The sequence below is a fragment of the Ctenopharyngodon idella genome, chromosome 3, assembly GCF_019924925.1.
Source record: "Ctenopharyngodon idella isolate HZGC_01 chromosome 3, HZGC01, whole genome shotgun sequence".
NCBI lineage: Eukaryota > Metazoa > Chordata > Actinopteri > Cypriniformes > Xenocyprididae > Ctenopharyngodon > Ctenopharyngodon idella.
Window position 1 is genome coordinate 39,344,253 of NC_067222.1, and position 18,640 is coordinate 39,362,892.

The 18,640-nt window shown below is 39.5% G+C and overlaps 2 protein-coding genes across 4 annotated transcripts in view; one reads left to right on the forward strand and one right to left on the reverse strand.

The window, feature by feature from the left end:
• The window catches only part of rhbdf1a (rhomboid 5 homolog 1a (Drosophila)), a 56,086-nt gene extending 44,499 nt beyond the window's left edge, over positions 1-11,587 (forward strand). For all 3 annotated transcript variants that reach the window (XM_051887508.1, XM_051887509.1, XM_051887510.1), the window contains 15 exons: positions 57-270; positions 349-555; positions 1,557-1,679; positions 1,769-1,929; positions 2,722-2,973; positions 3,064-3,175; positions 3,286-3,360; positions 3,743-3,904; positions 3,985-4,085; positions 4,175-4,238; positions 4,340-4,434; positions 4,563-4,638; positions 6,401-6,501; positions 8,368-8,521; positions 10,518-11,587. In XM_051887508.1, coding sequence (XP_051743468.1) covers positions 57-270; positions 349-555; positions 1,557-1,679; positions 1,769-1,929; positions 2,722-2,973; positions 3,064-3,175; positions 3,286-3,360; positions 3,743-3,904; positions 3,985-4,085; positions 4,175-4,238; positions 4,340-4,434; positions 4,563-4,638; positions 6,401-6,501; positions 8,368-8,521; positions 10,518-10,937 — 2,317 coding nt within the window. In that variant the 3' untranslated portion in view covers positions 10,938-11,587. The remainder of the gene's footprint in view (positions 1-56; positions 271-348; positions 556-1,556; positions 1,680-1,768; positions 1,930-2,721; positions 2,974-3,063; positions 3,176-3,285; positions 3,361-3,742; positions 3,905-3,984; positions 4,086-4,174; positions 4,239-4,339; positions 4,435-4,562; positions 4,639-6,400; positions 6,502-8,367; positions 8,522-10,517) is intronic.
• Positions 11,588-11,970: 383 nt separating this feature from the next.
• aanat2 (arylalkylamine N-acetyltransferase 2) lies at positions 11,971-16,567 on the reverse strand. Its single transcript, XM_051887511.1, has 3 exons — positions 16,172-16,567; positions 15,030-15,184; positions 11,971-14,907 (listed from the first exon to the last, which is right to left on the reverse strand). The coding sequence occupies exons 1-3, from the start codon at positions 16,338-16,340 to the stop codon at positions 14,602-14,604; spliced, it is 630 nt and encodes a 209-aa protein (XP_051743471.1). The 5' UTR covers positions 16,341-16,567; the 3' UTR covers positions 11,971-14,601.
• Positions 16,568-18,640: the final 2,073 nt, after the last annotated feature.

Below are 18,640 nucleotides of genomic sequence, written 5' to 3' on the forward strand. Positions count from 1 at the left end.
ATGTGATCTCTGGATGAGTGAACTCAAGCTGAACGGGTTGTGTCGATAACTCTCAGGGGCACGGCGGACTGGTTCGGGGTCAGTAAGGACGGCGACGCCACGCAGAAATGGCAGAGGAAGAGCCTGCGACACTGCAGCCTGCGCTACGGCAAGCTGAAACCTCAGGTGATCCGTGAGATGGAGCTGCCCAGCCAGGACAACATCTCCCTGACCAGCACGGAAACCCCTCCACCTCTATACGTACCCTCATCTCAGCATGGCATGCAGAAGGTACAGTACCAGAAGCCATCACTGGAATAGTTTACGTGCACCTGCTCTTCTTTTATTAATCATGCACTCTTTGTTCAGATTGTGGACCCACTGGCACGAGGACGTGCGTTTCGCATGGTCGAGGAAGTAGATGGCTACAGTGTGCCTCAAACTCCTATCACCCCCGGCGCTGCATCCCTGTGCTCCTTCAACAGCTCTCGCTCAGGCCTGAACCGCATCCCACGCAGACGCAAGCGTGAATCCGTGGCCAAGATGAGCTTCAGGGCGGCAGCAGCTCTGGTCAAGGTGAGCACATGAGCCTTGGCAGCTGATTTCATACATCACCATTATATCCTTTAATTTCAGTTTACTTTGTACATTTTGAATGATTTTGGAACTTTTCTGGTAATAACAGACCAGTTTTTGGTCTTATAATGTCTTACCTGGCCAGATGTCTACACATTGTTTTAAAGAAACTTCACAGAAAATCATGATGTTAATGGTTATAATATCTATATAATATTTCCAAATTGCGCAAATTGAAATTCCGAATTGAAAATACGCCCAATGGAAACCATAAATTTCGCAAAAGCTCCCAAATATCGCAAAAAAGTTTTTACGCTCGCATGAGGTGGTTTTTCAGGCAATTCGAAAAAGGAATATTTCACAAAACTGCAATGGAAACAGTTTTTTCGCATTTACAGGTCACAAGTCGATCATTCTTTAAAGATGGCACGGGATGTTTGGACAGAAGACGAGACTGAGTTCTTTATTAAACTCATAAAAGACAAAAGAAATGGGAATATTGGATTCTCAACAACAAATAAATGCCACAGTTTATCAAGGCATCGAAGCAGATAGGAGGGAGAAACACCCAGAAACACCTCATGTGACCTGGGAGCAATTTTTTACTGTATTTTGGGATCCAAACACACATATACTCCACAGACCTACATTAGAACAGAGCAGAAGCTTGTCTGATAGTGTCAAATGGGAACAGCTGCTAAAGAAGGATTGGTCAGTAGCATTTGTAAGGTGCGGCTTAGCGAAGGGTCATCTGAGGTTGTTTAAGTTCACGAAGACACATCAGATAAATCAAATGGGCACATTCAATCTTAAAAATGATCAATAACATTAAGCAAATATGTAAGAGATATCAGAGGCAGAGCTGGTATACAGACCAATGGTCTCGCAACACTGTCTCTTTGAATTAATTATCATCCATTTATTTTATTCTTAGTAAATACTTTTTATACTGCTTAGTATGCTATGCTGATTGATAAAGTGTGGTTTATCTGTATTTTAAGGGTCGCTCGCTGCGCGAGGGCACGCTACGACGAGCTCACAGGCGCAGCTTCACACCTGCTAGCTTTATTGAGGAAGATGTCGTGGACTTCCCAGATGAACTGGACACATCGTTCTTTGCTAGGGTAGGTAAACCCCACCGAACACATCACACATACATTTGCTTTTGAGAGACTTTTTCTAATATGCGTGTTTACTGTCTGTCGGGCGTCAGGATGCCCTGATGCATGAGGAGATGTCCACGTTTCACGATGAGGTGTTTGAGTCTCCAACAGACTCCACCATGAAGGACGTGGACAGCAAACAGCTGGATGAATCGGAGCTAACAGGCAGCGCACTGGACAAAAGCGAGTTGGAAAGGAGTCACTTAATGCTGTGAGCTTCACAACACATTTTTTCATGCCATATTATCTGTCACAATAATTGTGCTGCGATACCATAAAATATTTGATAATAGAAAATGTTAGCGGCAGAGATACTCCAGACACTTTTCCCTTTGTTTGAAATTTCTAATTCAGTCATGAAACTCTAGATGGCGCAGGCTGATAGGTCTCTTATATGCTATCTGCAAGTAGTAACATCACAATCTGATTGGCCTCTGCTGATTCTGCAGCCAATGAGATTGCTTGCTCAACATTTAAATAGTTTGGTTCAGTGTTCTCTGTAGGCTAGTCCAGAGTCCTCTGAAACCCTCCACCTCCCCAGCTCCACCTGCCTAGATCTGCTACGGGATTTATGTATGTCTATTCTTGCAGCAGTATTCTGTGTATCTAATAGCAGTAGCAAGTCCATATTTGCTCTGCAGCAGAAGCGTAGCAGATCTAGTCCTCTAAGACCAAATACATTAACATTTCCATATTCATTAACATGCCAAAACTTCTCAGAGAGATTTCATGATTGAAATACATTTTTAAAAATATGTGATATGATTTCATTTAAGGCCCCGTTTACACTAATGCGTTTTCGTTTTAAGATGAAACAATTTAAAATGAATTGTTTTGTTACAAATATTTATAAATATTAAAATTATATCCAAAAATATTTGAAAAAGGATGATTTTTTTATTGACATGAGATGTTAAAAATGGAAAAAAATAATTCATCTGGCTTAGACATTGTTCTATGACTATAAAGATGCTCTATAATTCTATGCTCGTTCTTCAAACAGACCTTTAGAGCGCGGCTGGCGAAAAGTTAAGGAGGGAACAGCAGCGCCCCCTAAAGTCAGACTGAGGCAGGAGGTAGTGAGTGTGAACGGTCAGCGGAGAGGCCAGCGCATAGCCGTGCCTGTAAAGAAGCTCTTTGCAAGAGAAAAAAGACCATATGGATTGGGCATGGTGGGAAAGCTGACCAATCGAACATATCGCAAGCGTATCGACAGCTACGTGAAACAACAGATAGAGGACATGGATGACCACAGGTATGCAAACTTCATTCAATCCCTAAAACTTCTTTATGATTTTTGGAGATGCTTATAATGTGAGGTGGTGTTTTCTATTCTGTTTCTCAGGCCTTTCTTTACATATTGGATAACGTTCGTTCACATACTCATCACCATTTTGGCAGTGTGTATTTATGGCATTGCACCAGTGGGCTTCTCCCAGCATGAAACCGTCGATTCTGTGAGTGCTGCTACGCTTTGAAAAAACTCCTGCATTTCTTGATGCTCTATTCCTGTTTCCAACCATCTGGTGTTTGTCAACACATTTGTTTTTTTTCCCCCCCCACAAAGGTCCTAAGAAATAAAGGCGTTTATGAAAATGTCAAATTCGTGCAGCAAGAGAACTTTTGGATTGGACCAAGTTCGGTGAGTTGTTTCTTTCTAAAATCACTGTGCAGGGGTTTAAGTTATGAGTAAATTCTGATCTGAAGTACTATCTAAAAACACTGCATGTCTCATGGTACAAAATGTGCATAAGTTTCAGCAATCAACTTTCCCATTTTTTGTGATACATGATTTCCCATTAATGAGATTTATACATAATAATGATAATAACATTGATAATATTATAATAATATACACACATATATAATGTAAACAAACTTTTAGGTTAGATGCGATTAATCATGATTAATCGATTTGACATCGATTTCATAAGCAGCGATCAGTTGTTGAATGTTTTCCTGCTGAACAACTGAATAAAATAGTATCACAAGACAAGTAATCATCGTTGTCCTCTTTTCATCAGGAGGCCTTGATTCACCTGGGAGCCAAATTTTCACCTTGTATGCGACGGGACCAGCAGGTACATCAACTGATTAAAAAAAAGCGGGAAATGGAGCGAAATTCGGCTTGCTGTGTGCGCAACGACCGTTCAGGTTGTCTGCAGACCTTAGAGGAGGAATGCTCTGTAAGTACAGGAGCCACGGACTATCAAGGCAGTGAACGAGAAGCTGTCAGGCTATTAACGTCTCTGTCTTTATGTTTCAGAGCACTTTGGCTGTATGGGTAAAATGGCCTCAGCATCCCAGCACCCCTCAGCTGGAGGGGAAGAACCGGCAGTATGGCTCTGTGTGTCATCAGGACCCCAGGTGAGGGAAAATACGGCTTCACTCAGTACTTAAGTGCACAATTTTCACAGAGACATTTCAAACACAAGATCTTACTGTGTTTTTGGCAGGACGTGTATAGAGCCAGCCTCGGTATCTCCTCATGAGTGGCCTGATGACATCACTAAATGGCCAGTAAGTATTGCATCAAATATATCATTATGTGAAAGAACTATAGTATTACCTGTGTTAGCACCACAGTACTTTGTTTGTCCTAATATAGATATGCATTACAGATCTGCACCAAATATAATTCTGGGAACCACACCAATCTGCCTCATATCGACTGTACTATCACCGGCCGGCCCTGTTGCATCGGCACTAAAGGGAGGTGAGAACAGCTGCTATTACTCACTGCTAACAAATAATCAATAATGAGACATTTCACATGCACTTGTTTAGTGGGCATGAAAATACAGTTTTGTGCACTTTTTAAATATCTTGTGCATTGCTTTGCAGGTGTGAAATCACATCAAGGGAGTACTGTGACTTCATGAAAGGATACTTCCACGAGGAGGCAACACTCTGCTCACAAGTAAGCGGACTAAACCAAAGAAAAAGAGAAATAAGTCAAAGATGTGCTATAAGTGATACTAAAGCACAGCGCTTAATTGCTTTGTATTAAATGGTTAAAGGGTTAGTTCACCCAAAAATGAAATTTCTGTCATTAATTACTCACCCTCATGTTGTTCCACACCTGTAAGACCTTCGTTCATCTTCAAAACACAAATTAAGATATTTTTGATGAAATCTGATGGCTCAGTGAGGCCTGCATTGACAGCAAGTTAATTAACTCTTTCAAATGCCCAGAAAGCAACTAAAAACATATTTAAAACAGTTCATGTGACTACAATGGTTCAACCTTAATGTTATGAAGCGACGAGAATACTTTTTGTGCACCAAAAAAATCCCAAAATAACGACTTTATTCAACAATATCTAGTGATGGGCGATTTCAAAACACTGATTCATGAAACTTCGAAGCTTTACAAATCTTTTGTTTTGAATCAGTGGTTCAGAGCGTGTATCAAACTGCCAAAGTCATGCCCCCCCACAGTGGTGAACCATTGAAATTTCTAAAGACTTATGACGTAACTAAGCCTCATTTACTGAAATCGCGTGACTTTCACGCTCCGAACCACTGATTTAAAACAAAAGATTTGTAAAGCTTCAGAGCTTCATGAAGCAGTGTTTTGAAATCGCCCATCACTAGATATTGTTGAATAAATTATTAATTATAATAAGTCGTTATTTAGTTTTTTTTGGCGCACAAAAAGTATTCTCGTTGCTTCATAACATTAAGGTTGAACCACTGTAGTCACATGAACTGTTTTAAATATGTCTTTAGTAGCTTTCTGGGCATTGAAAGTGTTAATTATCTTGTTGTCAATGCAGGCCTCACTGAGCCAACGGATTTTATCAAAAATATCTCAATTTGTGTTCCAAAGATGAACAAAGGTCTTAAGGGTGTGGAGCGACATGAGGGTGAGTAATTAATGACAGAATTTTCATTTTTGGGTGAACTAACCCTTTAATATGTGACAATGAATTTAACAATAGCAGATGACAATAGCAAATACTGCTGAACACATTAACTGAACACTTTACTATTGTGTAATAATGATAGACTAAACAGAAAAAATGAACCGGAGAAGATTTCCATGTCAAAGAAGGCGGAGCCTCAGAGCCACGCCTACCTATTACATAATCGCCATTGACCAATGGTAGCTCAAAGGTGTTTACCAGCTGGAGCAAACATTTCTGGAAAGTTCGCTTTGGCAAGCTGTTTCAAACTCCAGAAACGAACACAAAACGAACTTCGTTTTGACCTGATTTTGTTCGAAATGACGTCACACCGGTTCATTCTTTGATTTCGTTTGAAGTATATCAGGGCCTTAACCCTCTTAGATAAGTTCAGGTCGCAAGTGAGTGTAAAGCTCTCAGCCCTAAATGTTTCACCTCTTGCCAGTACTCACCCACTAGACTAATGAATAAGAACGGAAGATAAATCTGCCTTCTGCTAAGTGCTCTGTAATCACTATGAAGGTTGCCATGCTAAGCTCCTCTGCGTTGGCAAAATCTGTTGTCGTCTGAAAGGGCACACCAAGATTGCCCGGGTCTGAAGCGTGTGCCAGCTTCCAGGGTTTTAACTTAAGACTTTGTGCTAAAAGTGTGTTAAATACTGTCTAATGTCTTAAGCTTGAAAATGCAATCTAATTTACTATTGGCAGTATTTCGAGATGTTTCTCTTTTAAATGTTTTCTAATCTAAAGAAATGCACTAATCTGTCCCTGTCAGGTGCACTGCATGGATGACGTTTGTGGCCTTCTTCCTTTCCTGAACCCGGAGGTCCCAGATCAGTTTTACCGTCTCTGGCTCTCACTGTTCCTGCATGCTGGGTGAGTGACTGTAGAGTATGGGGATCTTTACACCCTCTTCACACTACACACAATACAAGAAGCCGAAACTAACTGCAGGTGAATGGTCTGTTCACCCCAAGAGCAAAACAACAAAGTGAAACATCGCAGACGAAACTGAAACAAAAAAACCCCCCAAAATATCACAGACAATGTGGTAATGAACTGGCCACACCAACAGTGAAACAGAACAATGTGAAAAGCACATGACAGGTCTATTCGCACCTAAATTTAAACGAAAAGGCAAAAGTTCTCAAACAAAACACTGTTCATACCAAGACAGAAACAAAAAAGCAAAGCATTGCAGATTAAATGTCTATTCGCACTAACAGTGAAAAATGTAGAAATCCATATCATTTATTCACACCTAGGACGAAGCGAAAAAGCTAGACATTGCAGACAAAAGGCCTTTTAACCCATAGAGCAAAACAACAAAAACAATGCAGACAAAATCCAAGGTGAAACAAAATAGCAAATTATCACAGAGGGTGTGGTCACAGACTGGTCACACCAAGAGCGTTACAAAAAAGTGAAACAATGCAAGACCAAGAACAACACAAAAAGCACATGACAGGTCTATTCGCCCCTAAAGTTAAACGAAAAGGCAAAAATTGTCAAACGAAACATCACCAAGACGAAAAAAAGCAAAGCACTGCAGATTAAATGTCTATTCGCACCAACAGTGAAACAAAAATGTACAAATCCACATCATTTATTCACACCTAGGATGAAGAGAAAAAAACTACACATTGCAGATGAAAGGCCTTTTAACCCATAGAGCAAAATGAAAAAAAGTGAAACAAAACAGCAAATTATCACAGAGAAGTGTGGTCATGGACTGGTCACACAAACAGCAAAACAAAAAACAGTGAAACAATGTAAATGAAAGGTCCCGTTCAGACCAAGAACAACACGAAATGTGAAACATAGCCTACAACAGACAAAAATCTGCAAACAAAACGTGTTTTCACACCAAGAGTGAAATGAAAAAGCAAAATATCACAGGGTTATTGATTCATTTCTCATCAAAATCCTCCCAGACAAAATTACTAGAGCTATGTTGTCCATATTTATTTTACAGCTCTACTCTCACTCTAACTGTATGACTCATGAGTTAAAGTTTTTATTCATATTCATACTCAATTGCTGGGACCTCTTCTTAAATCTTCAACCAATAAGCTATAAACAAACTCCTCTGGGTTTTAATTATGCACACATGGTGGAATGTTTTATCCATGAGTACTGTGCCCCATGCTGCACTGCAGTATATTTCAAATGCTCAAAAGCTGACACATATGATCAGATTACCTGCTTTAAGAAACAGCTGACACTTGGAAGATGCCACTGTTTAGTGTGGCGTGATCTGTAGTAGTAATTAAAGAGAGTGCTTCACTGAGCTGCACTTCAGCTCTTTGCCTTTCTTAAGAAGGCTCAGATTAACGCTTCTGCACGTGCCTCTGTCAAACACCTTGATCATCACACTCTCAAACGTCCTTGAACCTGCTGAAGTCGGATTGACTGTTGCATATTTGTTCATGTTTGTGGCCAATGCACTGAAACGTCTTTCATAATAACAACATGTGCGGAGAGACTCTTGTTGTGACATGCCTTTGCCACATTTTATGAGACAGCTGACAGAAGTGTAATTATGACATAGGCGGTGGTTTTCTTGGACATATTTTAGAGTCAGTGGCATCATATCTTGTATGAGGGAAATGTTTATGACCATGTCAGAATGTTGTGGTGTATTTGGAATGAAAAATATGCATTCAAATCCATAAAGATGTCATAGCAGCTTTTAAACAACATGCTTGAAATGTTCTCTTTGTCCCCATCTGTTAAAAACAGGATTCTGCATTGCCTGGTGTCGGTATGTTTTCAGATGACAATTCTTCGAGACCTGGAGAAGTTGGCCGGATGGCTTCGAATATCTATCATCTATATCCTGAGTGGCATCACAGGAAACCTGGCTAGTGCCATCTTCCTCCCCTACAGGGCTGAGGTGAGCCCCGCTTACCCCCCTCCAGAACCGGCCCCTAAAACCTGCTGGTCTAGAACCAGAAACCACTAACATCAGACAGACGTGAAACAAAAGTAGATCACCGTCCTTATAATCAGTAAAGCTGTTTGAACTGGAAGCGCTCACATCCAGTTAATGGACATCTGGTTTATGTTGTTTGTAGCCCTAGCAGCTTTAGTTTTCATCCATTTAAAATGATTTTATTTATGAATATTCTGTTTAATTTCTTTGATTTCAAATTGATTCAAGGCAATGTTATTCATTATTTGAATTAGTGAAGTGCCACTCATTTTTTGCAGTAGTGCTGTCATGTCTGGCTATAACATGTCATATAGCCTATAACACACTCGTACATGTTTATCTTTTAACATTTTGAGAGGAGTAAAATTTACAGTACATATGTGTCTTCAACAACCAGATGCATTTACACTTGTCCAGTTTCGTTTGGAATGCGTCTCAAGCCACTTCCTGAAGTGATCGGATTGAAATCCGTCTCGAAAGCGTTTCTTTCAGAAGGCATTTACACCTGGGGCCTCATTTATAAAACGTGCGTATGCACAGATTTGAATGTAGAGTGTACGTACTCTAAAATCCACGCCAACGTTCATATTTATTAAACCGGTCTTTGAAGTGGAAAAGTGCTTAGGGCCACGTCAGAGTCTGATCAGATGTACACACTTTTCCTTATGGCAGAGAGTCGGAGTACTGCAGGTATTGGAAATCTAAGCAATTCTTTCCGCTCGCCATTCTCAAGTAAAGGATTTGGACGTTGACTGGTGCTTTTTTATATGTTAATGTCATTAGGCGGCGTTTACACAGGGGAGATCTGAAAACATTCAGCTACTCACAATTTAAAGATCATTTACTATTTATAAATTTCACATCTGGAAGAGAGGCGTAAGTTACATTTTATAAATGAGGCCCCCGGTGTTTTCACGATCGGATATCTATCCAATCAGAGAAAACAAATGAAGTGACCAGGTGAAACAGGCACAAAATTTATAAAGACAAAAAGTTAATAGAAAGTGTATTTCTAAGAACTTTGCACGTGTTTTAAACTAGATTTTTAAATGATTTTTTCCTATTCCTTATCATAAACACTCTTATTTATCATTGACCCATATATTAAAATAACTTCTGACATTTCATTAAAAATACATTTTTATATGTTCTTTAAACTCATATGATTTGCAAACAAAGCAAATATGTTTATTTGGGGCAGGTTATTTAGTGAAATTGTTTGGGAGCACCAGCTAAGACAAGGATTCCCAAACTTTTTTTTGCCAGATGATGCACTTTGACTTAAAATATTTTCTTGAAGTAACCCCTATGATTTTAAATGAATATTTACAAACTTTAACAACACATTCTTATGTTTACGGTTCTTTTATTTCAGTTAATGGTCACATGATGTACAGGTAAACAAAATAAAATATTCAATTTTGTTATTGTTTTCATAAGGAGCCCCACACATGACATGTGGACAAAATATATATATTTTGAATTCTTAATTTGTGGCTATATAGTGGCCACAAATTAAGAATTCGTTACCATAAATTAAGAATTTGTTCCCTCGTTTTAGTTAATTGTGGCCATGTTTACTAATTTATTCCCTAGTTTTGATTTAACTAAAATAAGGGAACTAATTATTAAAACTTGGCCACAATTTGACAAAAACAAGGCAACAAATGAATAAAACGAGGGAATGAATTCTTAATCCGTGGCCATATTTACTAGATAGATAGATAGATGTCATGTGCAGGGCTCCATATTTTATTTAAAAAAAAATTGGTTTAACTTTACATATGACTGAATTATTAGCTGTTCATTTAACTCATAAACCCTCTGCAGTTCCATCAGAGGTTTGCGAACCCAACTTTAGGAAAAGAACCGCCTCAATCTTGGTGGAAAAGTGGTATTTTACTCCTCTATCTATAGCACTGAGTTTATCCCGACCCCTCTTTTGCTGTTTCTCTAGGTGGGTCCAGCTGGCTCTCAGTTTGGCATCCTGGCCTGTCTGTTTGTGGAGCTGATTCAGAGCTGGCAGATTCTGGCTCAGCCGTGGCGGGCCTTCACTAAGCTACTGTGCGTGGTGCTCTTTCTGTTTGCCTTCGGCCTGCTGCCCTGGATCGACAACTTCGCCCACATCAGCGGATTCATCTCGGGCTTCTTCCTCTCCTTCGCCTTCCTGCCCTACATCAGCTTCGGTCGCCTGGACATGTACCGCAAGCGCTGCCAGATCATCATCTTCCTGGTGGTGTTCGTGGGCCTGTTCGCCGGACTCGTGGTGCTCTTCTACGTATATCCCATCAAGTGTGAGTGGTGCGAGCTGCTCACCTGCATTCCTTTCACTGACAAGTTCTGTGAGAAGTACGACCTCAACGCGCACCTCCATTGAGGGAGAGGCGGGGCTTCGGGGACAGAGGGATTTGATTGGTCGTTGATCTGCATCCGCCGGCCCCCAGTGTTCCTCCAATTGCACTTCATCTCTCCCAAATGAAGCCCTTTCTGTGAACGTGGACAGTATGCTTGTGTTGCTTTTTTTACTCAAGTGCAAGTTGGAACTCAACTTTGACCATGATTTTAGGACTCTGAAAATGAAGAACGCTTTTTAACGTACCCTAAAGTTTTATGTAGTCTATTGATAAGGGTGTCTGATAATCATATGAAAACAGGGTCACCCTCGCCCGAAAACTTTCTTTACACTACAGTCTCAGAAGGCAGTGTCATCATAAAAGCACTGGTACACCAAACGGAGAACTCGTCTTCTCCAATTTGATTGTTGTACTTTTTATGTTTTAGCATGTCAGGGGTAGGTTTGTCTTTGTTTAGTCAACCTCAGAATCCAGGGACGAAAAAACTCTGTACCTTCGGTGCCTTGATAAATGTACCTACTACTGCCATATTTTCGTTACACGTTGAGCACTCAAATGATATTCTTTTATTTGTGTGTTACTTCTGATGGAGTAATAGTTGATTATGAAAGGGTAGTGTTTTAGCTACCCAATTTACTCACTTGTTACAGAATACAGCTAAAAACAACCTGCACCTCTGAAGTTTGTCTGTTTTTCTTGTCTACTAGACCATGAACAAGCTCTAAAATATGGAAGCCCATTTCCACCTCAGAGTAAAAAATATAAAAAAAAGTATTCTCTATGTGACTGTTTTTCGACATCACATATCACAATGTGGTTATGTATCACAATAGCTATGTTTCCAAGCACTTATTTTTATGCGCAATTCTGGGATATTGCATAAAAAACACTGGATGGAAACGCCAAGATGCGAGTAAATTCTTAAAATGCGCATACAAGAACTTGTGCGCTCAATTGAGATTGATATATTTTTTTTATCACATAAGAGGACATGCGCTTAAACTACAATGGAAACACATTTACAGAATAAATCCCTCAATCCCCCCCCCCCCCCCCCCCCAAAAAAAAACGCCTCACGTGACTTTGCCTGACACCGTGTCCTAACCAAACGCGATGCGATGCGAATCCAGCGATGAGCAATTTGACTGTCCACACTAGACGCGACAATGAGAAGCGATAAAATCAATCAAAAACCACAGCCAATCAGAAGAGAGTGTGGGCGGGCTCTGTCGGCAAGAGCACAGCAGACACAATGAAATGCAAGTACATAGTAAAATTCATAAATATTACACAATTTAAACATTGTTTAAAGTACATACGGAGTGACTGAACCAATCTTTGTCATAGAATTACACTTGTTTGTTCGCAGTTTAAAGTTCTTGTGCCCATTTATTTATTTTCAAGATCTGAGGTGAATTAGCCCGTGTTGTTTTTATTACAGCTAAAAAAACGCTGGGATCACAGAATGATATTCAAACTCACATTAGACGTTTTTAACATTAAATAAAGCACATAAACAGTATCTGATATTATCATTGCCATACTTTGTGTTGCTGTTCCAGCCGCGACGTCGCGGAGAAATAGAAACCGTTTCTGAATTAGAATTGTTGCGTGTCGCCGTCGCGGCTGGTTAGGACAAAAACTCCGAATAACATGGAAAAGATACCTTTTACCGCGTGTCGCAGCGTCGCGTCGCCTCTGGTTAGGACACGGTGTCAGTAGTGGATGTGATTGGTTAACTAGTCTAACCAGTGGACCAATTTCTTCGCACAGCATCTCAGATGTCGGTTTGATAGTTCTGAAATGTCTATGAGCCGAAGTCTGGCATCAAAATGATTGTGTATAAATAATTGTGTTCCCAAACACCAGCATCCGAACTCAAGAACATGACAGCAGTTATTGTGTTTTGTCTGTGTCATTATGTTGTAGGGAAAAAAGAGCCACAGTGGGTTCCCTGATTGCAGCAACTTCCATTTTTATTACAGATATTTTGCGCCAGTTTCCCAGGATATTACAGTTTTGTTCTCTTGAACACATGTGATTAAAACGCTGCTTTATTCACAAGTGTTTTATGCGATATTCTAGTTTTGTGCATAAGTTAAATGAGCAACTTCGGATGGAAACTTAGCTAATGTGACTCTCATAATTGCAACTATATATCTCACAGTGTGACGTAAAGGGTTAGTTCACCCAAAAATGAAATTTCTGTCATTAATTACTCACCCTCATGTCATTCCAAACCTGTAAGACCTTCATTCATCTTCGGAACTCAAATTAAGGTATTTTTGATGAAATCCGTGAGCTTTCTGGTGTCCAATAGACTTCAACATTATTACCTCTTTCGAAGCCCAGAAAGGTAGTAAATACGTCGTTAAATAGTCCCTGTGACTACAGCCTTAATGTTATGAAGCGACAAGAATACTTATTGTGTGAAAAAAACAAACAAAAATAATGACTTTATTTACTTCTCTTCCTTGTCAGCTTCCGGGTTCTATGTCAGAACGGTGGCTCGGTATTGGCCGGCTCCTATGTCAGCATTACATGTATGCGTCATGTGAACAGCGTCAGCCAATAATGAGTCAGCGTTCTGACGTAGAATCCGGAAGCGCTGCACTGTGTTTGCTACGTCAACAGTGTAGTTTATATATAATGATGTGCCTTTATTACTCATAAGATATCTCATCACATTTGCATCTTTAAATCTCACAGTGTGCCTATTTCTTAGTTTAAAATTTCTCAGAACTACTTTTTTGTTGTTGTTGTTTTTTTTTTTTTTTTTTTTTTTAAACAGGCGTCCATACTAAACCACTCTGACAGGTTAGAAGGAAAGTTATGAAATATTTAGGATGGTACCAAGGATAATAACTTAACGTGTCCATAAACCTAAAGAAATGCTTTCTCACCACATAAAATACACATTACAAAAATATAGCTTTGTTAATAGATTTTTATTGATTAGATAGCCATAATAGTATGACTAATGCCACAGAGAATGTTTATGGATATACTAAAGTTTACATCAGTTCATACACTGTATACATAGTTTGCATTTCAAAACACATTGTCACATATGCAGTAATATATAAGGAAGATTTTATTCTAAAACAGTATTCAACATTTCACTGTCCACTTGCAGTCCAAGGGATGGAATGTTATAAAAAAATAAAATGATTTATCAAATTTTCAATTAAATTTTATATTTTCCAGAAGAAAGATTCTGACTTCACTTTTTGAATGGTTGAGTTTTGTACCAGTAGGATATTATTTATGTTAAATGTTAATTAAAGATTTTCTTTAATCTTTTTTTATTGATCAAACAAAAAAATGAATATGGTGACCATTTATTTCCCCCCCAAAAATAAAGTTTGTTTTATTTTTAATAATTGTTAAAAACAACTACAGTTTTTTGACCAGTAAAGTGTGCAGTGTATCTTGGGCAGTTAACAAGAAAAAAAAATTCAGTAAACAACCAACATCTGTATGCACTTAGCCTTCGTATACTCGAATGTAAGATCTCCAATCTCTTTAAATAAGTGCATAGGTCAGTCTCTGGCTCTTTGCTCAGGTGGTATTAGGGCTTTGAGTCCTTGACTAGGTGAACCTCTGAGCCTGTGATTGCCGAGATCCATCCAGAAACTACGCACAAAGTCCTTTATCAGGATTGGATGTGCTGTAAGCTAAAGAAACTTAACATCCGCTGTTTCGTCGTGCGTAAGCCAGGCCTCCAAGCTGATACTCCATCTCTGTGAAGGCCAAGGCCCCCACAGTGATGGCAGATTGACCCTTCTCCTTGAAACCAGCTTTCTGGTAGAAGGGCACCAGGAACTCCTCACAGACCAGCAGGGCCCTGCGCAGGCCGGGGAGACAGCGCAGGTACTGCAGGTAGCGCCAAAGCAAGATGGAGCCTTTGCCCTGCTGCCGACAGTGGCGGTGCACTGACAGCACGTGGATGTGTACTGTGGGAGAGTCTGGGACGTGTGTGTTCAAGGCCTCCTGGATCAGATGGTCAAAAGTGTGTTAGAACCTAAACACATACTAACTAAATCTACATGTTTCTGATCTACATCATACAAGGTTTATTTAAAGAACCACACAGGTGTTTTTTCACTTCTCACCTGTTCTAGTTTCTCTTTGTCCCAGCCAGATCCAATGATGAAGGCCACCAGCTGGCCCTCTTCAAACCATCCCAAAGAGAGCTCAGGACACTGGCCCAGGAAACTAAGCACCTCATCAAGGGTGAGTGGACATTCACCGGAAACAGAGACAAATGCTGCAGAGGGAGAGACGGGAAAGATACAGGGCTGAGTCAACCCTCATCCCAACGCAAATAAGAGCTTATCGGCAGATTATCAGGTTTATCGCAATCACGCCGGCTTGTTGACTACAGCCTTCTAGTTTTCTATATGTAGAACTTGGGAAGTGCTTAAGGACTTTAGCGTTGTTTTTCTTTACACTGGTTTGAATTGACTCTCCTACCATGAAATACAAGCAATCCGTTACATAGTATATGTAAAACAATTTGTTACCTATCCAGATGTGTGTTGGTGTGTATTTTATTGGGCCACCAATTTTAAAATGAATTCTGTAAATAAATATTCAGTTTTTCCAGGCTAGCCAAAACAAACTTTTTCACAAATTCAAAATAATTTCTTTATTAATATAACACAACATCGTTCAAAAGTTTTGGGTCGGTAAGATTTTTTCAGGATTTTTAAGAGAATACTCTTACATAACTGTTCTATTTGAATATATTGTAAAATATAATTGATTCCTGTGATCAAAGTTGAATTGTCAGCATCATTACTCCAGTCTTCAGTGTCACATGATCCTTCAGAAATCATTCTAATATGATGATTTGCTGCTCAAGAAACATTTATTATTATTATCAATGTTGAAAACAGTTGTGTTGCTTCATATTTTTTATGAAAACTGTGATTCTTTGATGAATAGAAAGTTCAAAAGAACAACATATCATTTAATATAAATCATTTGTAACATTATAAATGTCTTTACTGTCACTTTTGATCATTTTAAACTTTTTTTTTGTTGTTAAATTGAATTTTTGACAGTAAATTTTTGAAAGGCAGAGTACACTGGTATTGGCAAAACATTACAGAAAAATGAAATAAAAATAAGTATTAAGAAGGTAGATGTAAAGCTAAATTCACAGATAAATAAGTATTAATGCAAACAGATGACATCTCTGTTTTGGTAAATCTTTTTGAAGCACCCCCAATGTAACTGAGAAACGTCTTACCTTCTCTCTCTATCTCAAATACACTAATGGCGTCCTGTGGGGTGAGATTACGGAACTCGCTAGCAGGTAACGTGTGTCGTCGCTGGTGTCGAGACCTGCCAACGCTTAGAGGCGTCTTCAGAAAGAACGGCTTCAGGAAGGGTGAGCTGACGACCTGCGGTGCCATCATCTGACACGCGCTCACTTCTGACAGCTGGAGGACAATACTGTTTACAATAGTAATGCAGCCTCTTGAGTGCTTGTTTTTATTAGGACACTTCTGTCTTTCTGTCTGTAGATTTGTCCGGCTGCTCTCTTCTATGGTCCGATGTGTTTGAATCCTGTTGTACTACCTCGCTGAGGTCACCTCTCCTCCTCTTTAACCCTCCCTCTCATCCCTTCTCTTTGTCACTCAGGTTCTTTCCCGGCCCGCCCCATATGTCCCGTCTTTAGAGGGATAGTGATGTACGCACGTGCCAGGTGAAGCTGCAGCAATTCCCTAAAAGTCTGTGTGCTAATAGCCTACTCACAGCGCAGCTCATCAGCCACTCCAACACTTAGCCAGAAACTGTTTGTACAGCCAAAGCAAGCTTTGGAGTGTTTACTCCAGCCGCAGTAGATCTGTTACGTGTTTGATGTTTCCAAATTCAGCAGGCCGGTGCTTAACAAGAGAATAAGGAGACTGAGAACTAGTCATGAACCAATATGTCATTTTGAGATTGTCATCATCAGCCGATATAAACCCGCAGGGCCAGTTAACCGAAGTGGTGTATCATTCACTCATGTAACAGCCCCAAATTCCAAAATACAATAAAAACAGTAATATTGTGAATTATTACAGTAACTGTTTCTGTGTTTTGTCCTTTATTTACCCAGCTCTCAGTGTGTGTGTGTGTGTGTGTGTGTGTGTGTGTGTGTCTTAGTAAACCCTACATTATGGAGACAAAATGTCCCCACAAAGATGGCGATATCTGAATTCCTTATCCTTGTTGGGCCATTTTTGGTCCCCATGAGGAAAACAGCTTATAAATCATGAAGAATCATGTTTTTTGAAAATTTCCCATACTTCATGGAAACCCAACGTGTGTGTGTAATTATTTCAGTTATGCATTGGTCAAGGCAAACCATATTACTTGGTACATCCCAAGTTGTAACCAGAGGTTTTGTCCAGTCCCGGTTTTGTATAGGTTGAGATCACTTTACATCCCCTGGCTGTAGTATTAAAGTGCCCCATTATGCCATTTTTAAGGTTCCTAATATTGTTTTTGGAGTCTCTTACAACAGGTTTACATGCATGCAAGGTCAAAAAACACTTTTGTATTCTCATAATATACATTTAATATCACCTCATTTCCCAAAGATTCTTAAACGATTCGTTCGAAGCAGTTCGAAGATTCAGTCTCTCTAAACCCCTCCTTTCTGTGAGCCTACTCTGCTCTGATTGGTCAGACGGCTCATTCTGTTGTGATTGGTCTACCACGTACAAAGTGTATCGGAAATGAAACGCCCATTGCCATAACTGAATTACAGCTCCGGAGGCTTATCAGTTCTCAAGAGATAGTATACAATGTATGCACAGAAAAGATGGCATCGATTTTACCTTATCAATTCGAGCCCAAGTCCAACAATGTAACATTTGACGTAGTCAATCAAACAGAAACTCAATCGAGCACCACTGGAGCAGGATGTTTAAGCGTCAACTTAGTTTCTGTTATGTTACATTAATCGACATATTTTAGACAATAATGGGCCCACAGCTGCTTAGCAGAACTACAACGTCAGTTAACACCGCACTGGGTGTACACAACAAAAAATACAAAACTACATATTTTGAACAATCGATAGAAAATATAAACATCAATTATTAATCATACATACAGGTTGTGAATCAGAGGAGCAAACTGGTCCAAATAAACTGGGTAATGACCCATCTTTCAAGACCAAGCGTTTTGCGAATCCTGCATTGAACTCCCAGAGATTTGAGAAGCAGTCTTCAGTAAAATGATGTAATGTTCGAAAAAGCATAATAGGGTTACTTTAAAATTGTTCATTTGAAGAAGAATGTATTATCATTGCCATATAGTCCAGCCAGGTATGTATGACTTAATTCATACCATAGCATGCGGCTGAATGTTAATTTAAATATTTACATATTTTTTACACACTGCTATTCATTTTTATCCCACGTCTTTTCAAATCTACACAGTCCGAGACACTTTCAGAATTGCCTGTATTAAGCATTAAGGTTTTAAAATGACATCAGACAAACTGAAGCTCAGGGTTAATGCTGGACCTCAGATGACATCGGAGGAGCTCAATTTAAGATGACTTGACCTTCAACGACCCCTCAGAGAAGGTCCAGTCATTGTGCCAGGGGCCAGTTGCATGAAATTCTTTGACTAGTCTAAGTGAGACATCTATTTTTATTTATTTTTTATTTTTTTACTTTAAGACTGGCCATAACTTTTTTATGTCAGTTACAAAATGTAG

Excerpts from the sequence above, each read along its gene's own strand:
- aanat2 (XM_051887511.1), bottom strand. The coding sequence starts at position 16,340 with ATGATGGCACCGCAGGTCGTCAGCTCACCCTTCCTGAAGCCGTTCTTT. Across the intron at positions 15,185-16,171 it reads ATTTGAGATAGAGAGAGAAG|CATTTGTCTCTGTTTCCGGT; the intron begins GTAAGACGTTTC and ends CTCCCTCTGCAG. Across the intron at positions 14,908-15,029 it reads ACAAAGAGAAACTAGAACAG|GAGGCCTTGAACACACACGT; the intron begins GTGAGAAGTGAA and ends CATCTGATCCAG.